We start from the raw sequence: 6,030 nt of genomic DNA, 5'->3' as shown, positions 1-6,030 counted from the left end.
CGATAGGGAACGTACTCGGTTACTAACGTAACCTCGGTTCCCTGAGATACAGAACGAGTACTGCGTACTTTACCGTGCTATGTATCTGCACAACTCAGTCGTCGCTTCAGTCGAAGTAACCTGAGGATCCTATGGCGATGTGCCGCTTATATAGCCAGATGACCCCGCCCATTCTGGCGGGCTTTGGCGGGCTTTACCGAGCGCTGCCGAGCCATTGGTTCTTTTTTTATTCACTGCATGAACCAATGGCCGTGCAGTTACACTGCGTTATTGAAAGGCTTCAGTCATCGGAGAAAAAGGAGTTTTCCCCAAGCGTCTTAAACAGACACAGTACTCGTTCCATATATCAGGTAACCGAGGTTACGTTAGTAACCGAGTACGTTTTCATGTGATTGTGTCAGTCTGACCGGCATGGGTAAAGTTTCTCGGTTAAAAGTCTATGGGTGAGAAATGCTCTCAATTTTAGGGACCCTGGAGAGGGGGATATGGGTCAGATGTGGAAAGTGCCAGACTTGTAATAAAGGCTTTTTGATTTTCAGCCTGCTGTCAGTTTTCATCGAGAGTTTTTATTATACATAGTGACTGGTTAATGCAAACTGTACTGCAAAAAAATATTCTAAGACTGAAAAACTCAAAGATGTACTTTGTTTTTTGTTTTGGAAATTCAGGAAGGCAACTAATATATCTCAAAAAGTGTAATGTACAATTAATATATGATTTAGTAAGCTGAACCAACAAGCACAGCAGCTAATGAACTGAATTATGCTGTATATACATACATACATACATACAGTACATATATATTTATTATATGTAATTCAACTCAAAACTTATTTCAGTTTTTACAGTGTATTGACTATATTAAAGCACAGTGCTATCTCTTTAAAGCTTTATATATATTTCTATATTATATTAAATTACTATCACATATTTCCTGAAATGTAAAATACACATGTAACTCATAAAAATTATGTGCTTTGTTTAGCTTACAATTGATTTTCAGCCTGCTGTCAGTTTTCATCGAGAGTTTTTATTATACATAGTGACTGGTTAATGCAAACTGTACTGCAAAAAAATATTCTAAGACTGAAAAACTCAAAGATGTACTTTGTTTTTTGTTTTGGAAATTCAGGAAGGCAAGTAATATATCTCAAAAAGTGTAATGTACAATTAATATATGATTTAGTAAGCTGAACCAACAAGCACAGCAGCTAATGAACTGAATTATGCTGTATATACATACATACATACATACAGTACATATATATTTATTATATGTAATTCAACTCAAAACTTATTTCAGTTTTTACAGTGTATTGACTATATTAAAGCACAGTGCTATCTCTTTAAAGCTTTATATATATTTCTATATTACATTAAATTACTATCACATATTTCCTGAAATGTAAAATACACATGTAACTCATAAAAATTATGTGCTTTGTGTAGCTTACAAGCTCTTTCTCTACTACACAGGTGCAGACGGTCTGATGGGTGTCTACCTCTTCATGATTGGCGCGTATGACCTGAAGTTCCGGGGCGAGTATAACCGACACGCTCAGGCCTGGATGGATAGTGTACCCTGTCAGGTGATTGGATCTCTAGCCATGCTCTCAACTGAGGTGTCAGTTCTGCTTCTCACCTACCTCACCCTGGAGAAATACATCTGCATCGTTTATCCGTTCCGATACCTGACCCCCGGCCGCAGACGCACTGTTACCATTTTGGCGGTCATCTGGCTCTTGGGCTTTGTTATTGCTTTCCTGCCTCTGGTCTGTAAAGGGGTTTTCAGAAACTTCTATGGAACCAATGGCGTGTGTTTCCCTTTGCACTCTGAGCAGCCAGAGACTCTCGGAGCACAAATCTACTCCATTGTGATCTTTCTGGGTACGTGAGAATCCTTTAATCGTGTTCAAAAGATGCTCTATTAGACAATAGTCCACAACAGGCAGGTTCTGGCCTTAAAAATGCCAGTCATTTTCTCTATAGAAAATTTTATTTTTAATGATTCTGTGTAAATCATTTAAGACAGACCTACCATGAGCTCTGAGGTCATTAATTAATGGTATATGCTTTTATTGAAGCCACCAGTTAGAACAATTCTCATACACCCTTAAATGTCTTTTTTGTTATATAGTTTGATATATTAATATTTTGAAATAAATACATTTTTAGATATAAAAAAAAATATTGTTATGCTCACCAATGCTGCATTTACTAGGTTAAAAATACAGTAAAAACAGTAATATTGTGAAATATTATCATAGTTTCATACAACTATATATATTAAATCTAATTTATAAAGTTAAGTGTATTAAATATGTATAAAAATGTTATTTATTCTTCAGTTTATCTCAGAGCTGATTGGTCTGGTTTATGTATGTTTTGATTCCCTATGGAGAAAATCAATAGAAAAAGCATGTCTGGAACTGAGACAGCTGGATAAGTGGGTGGTCAATGTTGCACTGTTAATTTTTTTTTTAACATTTGAGGCATTAGAATTCCTCCTTCAAAAGTTGTTAACTTTCCTGTTCTTAAAGCAGTAGGGAGTTGTTTTGGACTCTTTTGTTCCTGGTTAGGAAATTGTTCTCTCTGTGAGTGTTCAATTTGTTTGTGCGATAGAGGTCACACTGAGAGGTGTAAGTTTAGATTGGGGAAAAGGACTGAGGGCTTTGAGGAAATGAGGTGGTTTCCAACAAGACCAATCACCTCAACAATAACTTAATCTTTCTTGACCTGAAAGTGTACTGTTGTGGTGTTTATGTTTTGTAATGAGGTCATCCTTCAAATTGATGAATGCTTTTCAGTGCTATATACAATGTCAAAAACATATCCTGTTTCCAAATAGGTCTCAATCTGGTGGCTTTTCTCATCATCGTACTGTCTTATGGAAGCATGTTTTACAATATCCAGAGAACAGGAACACAGACGACCAAATACAGCAACCACATTAAGAAAGAGCTGACCATTGCCAAACGCTTCTTCTCCATTGTCATCACCGATTCGCTGTGCTGGATTCCCATTTTCATACTCAAGATTCTTTCACTTATGGAGGTTGAAATACCTGGTAAGTGTGTCATGGGGCCATTTAAAGTCTTCAGGGCCATTGACTTCTTCAAGGATGAGTCTTATATTGAGCTGAAACAATATTTTTTGTTCAGGTTAAAGGCATCTAAAAGTTAATGTAATACAAAGGGTTTGCAAAAGTGTTACTTCACCTTAAGAATTATAGCTAGAGAAAAGAAAATTCTCTCATTATCTACTAGTCGGTACTCTCCCTCACATTGTTACTGGCCTATATGCATTTCTTTCTTCTGTGAAACACAAAAAGAGGCATTTTTCAATAATTCACCGATCATTCGTTTGCATATTATTGCAATGAATAAGGGCTGGAGCTTTTAAGCTTCAAAAATTGTGCAAAAGCACTATAAAACTGTCATTAGCATAGTTCCTATGGCTATATATTCCAAATCATCTGAAGTTATGACTTGTAGCTTTGCGTGAGAAACTTGAGAAAGTTGACATTGACTGCTGAAACTGGATCGAGTCACTGAGAGTTTTGTGAATGAATCTTTCACACAGATTTTGGAACTGGTTCAGCTGATTCATTGAAAAGATTTGACTCAAAATAATGTTTTGTTCACTCCTTTCACAAACGACTTGAATAAAGATGTGCTTTGTACAAAGCCATCATATGGCTTTAGAGGACTTAGAATATAGTGCACAAGTCATGTGGACTACGTTTATGGAGCTTTTTATTCAGAAATTCGCCTTTTTGCGTGTCACTGGAGAAACAAAGTCATACAGGTTTTGAATAACATGAGGGTAAATAATGACAGAATTGTATTTTTTGGATGAACTGTGCCTTCAAAGTATGTTCAGTATTCAAAAACATTGGGTCTTATTCTCTATTGCATGGATTATTTTGTATTTGTATGCACAGGAGTAAAACATTTCAGCTTAACACGATTATAAGGCCACCCAGAGTATGTGTTTTTTGTGTATGTTTGGTTACAGTTGTCCCTACATATTTCCTGTAAATTTAGAATCATTTTTTGTGATTTTGGTGAATCAAATGTTTGTGAAAACATTTATACACAGATTTCATGCACAAATTCATGTGTGTGCATGCTTGGTGAGTAAGGGCCCATTGAATGCTCTTTCCATCCACATAATATTCGACAATGGCTGGGCAAATGACACTGTGCTTCATTATGATTGCTGAATTCAAGCTATATTTTTCGAGGACATTTCACTGAAAGATTTTTTTTTTTGGTGATATCTCCAGAGATAATTAATGGGCAGTTGAGAAGTGGACTGCCTTGTCCAAAATTATTTTTCAAAGAAAAACAATCAGCAAAAAATTACATGAGATATCAACTCTCAATGCATAATTTTCTCCCCAATACTCTTCTTGAATGAACCCTCTGCAGGAACCATCAGCTCGTGGGTTGTCATCTTTATTCTGCCGATCAACAGCGCTCTCAATCCCATCTTATACACGCTGACCACGCGGCCATTCAAAGAGACACTGCTGCAGGTGTGGTCCAACTACAGGCAGCGGAGACCCCTCCTCAGCAGCCACCCGGCTCATCTGCCTTCCTTCACGTGGCAGGAAATGTGGCCTCTGCAAGAAAATAGCCAAACCCTCTGCACCCCGGACTACCTGGCGCATCCCTCCGAAATGTCCAACACCACCCAGTTACTGCCCGTGGAGGGGTCGAATGGGACATGAAGTGGTCTGATGGTGTCCTGCCATCAGCATCACCTCATGCCTCACAGCCATGGGCTCATTCCGACAGGGCATGCCATGCATATATATATTTCTTTGTAAGTTTGTGGATGTTTACATGAATGTCCTCACTCAGAGCAGGGATGATAATGATGCACTGCATATAACGACTGTTTGCTGTCATGCGTTTGACTGACTGTGTGTTTGTTTGGGAGCATATTAGGAGAATGGCAAAGAAAAAACAAAGACAAAGAGCCAGAGGTTTGCAAGCCTTGCTGAAAAGACTTGCTGGTTAATGCTGGTCTGTGTGGTTTACCAAAGGAGAGCTGCTGGTTAAGCTGAATGCTACTGGATTGTTCAGTCAAAAAAATATATAATTCTCTCATTATTTCATTCCATTGTCATGTTGTTTCAAACTCATGAGCAGAACATAAAATTATTTTATTTCAAGAACATTTCTGCTGTTTTTGTTCATACAGTGAATGTCAATGGGGGGTCCAAAACAGTTATTATTGTTAACTAAAATTAAAGCCATAAAAAAATAATAATAATAATTTTGTTACTGAATTAACTCATTTAAATAACAAAAATTAAACTTATGCAAACTCGTTTCCAAGGCAACGTTTAATATTTTACTTAGTTTAACTTGATATACTAAAATAACTAAATAAAAATGAATAAACACTATATAGACAAAAAAAAATTATATATATATATATATAATCTTAGTGATAATAAAATAACACTGATCCAAAAGCTTTAAGCTTAAAAAAGGATATAGGTAGTGTCTTGGATAAAACCACTGGATCTTGAAACATCTGGACCCCATTGACTTTCACTGTATGACCAAAAACATAAATAAAAAAACAGAGCAACACATTTGTACATGACAGAGAGTAAATGATGAGATAAACTTTTTTTTCAAAAAGCCTTGTAGGGGCATCAGCACACCAGCATTCAAAAGACAACATGCTACTGCTAGTGGGCAGCAAAGCTAATCTTTTCAACAGGGACATAACAGATTAAGCTATGAGAATACTTTTTGTGCGCAAAGAAAACAAAAATAATGACTTTATTCAACAATTTCTTCTCTTCTCTCAATTTCAGTCTTTGCCGCCATTCACGAGAGTACCACGACACATGCGTGCATCTTTTTCTGCTTGTAAAGAAGGCACAGCGCATCCGGGTTCTACGTCAGAACGCCGGCTCCTGTTTCAGCAGCACCACACGCATGCATCGTGGTACTCTCGTGAACTCTCGGAAGAGAAGAAATTGTTGAATAAAGTCATTATTTTTGT

At 37.0% G+C, this 6,030-nt stretch overlaps 1 protein-coding gene across 1 annotated transcript in view; it reads left to right on the top strand.

The window, feature by feature from the left end:
* The window catches only part of LOC107665537 (relaxin receptor 1-like), a 69,288-nt gene extending 64,156 nt beyond the window's left edge, over positions 1-5,132 (top strand). Inside the window, exons 16-18 of the mRNA XM_016456451.1 lie at positions 1,477-1,887; positions 2,849-3,067; positions 4,434-5,132. Coding sequence (XP_016311937.1) covers positions 1,477-1,887; positions 2,849-3,067; positions 4,434-4,735 — 932 coding nt within the window. The 3' untranslated portion in view covers positions 4,736-5,132. The remainder of the gene's footprint in view (positions 1-1,476; positions 1,888-2,848; positions 3,068-4,433) is intronic.
* Positions 5,133-6,030: the final 898 nt, after the last annotated feature.

The sequence above is a fragment of the Sinocyclocheilus anshuiensis genome, unplaced genomic scaffold (genome assembly GCF_001515605.1).
Source record: "Sinocyclocheilus anshuiensis isolate Anshui unplaced genomic scaffold, SAMN03320099.WGS_v1.1 scaffold607, whole genome shotgun sequence".
Lineage (NCBI taxonomy): Eukaryota > Metazoa > Chordata > Actinopteri > Cypriniformes > Cyprinidae > Sinocyclocheilus > Sinocyclocheilus anshuiensis.
Note: the sequence above shows the minus strand (reverse complement) of the source record. Positions and strands in the feature narration are given on the sequence as shown.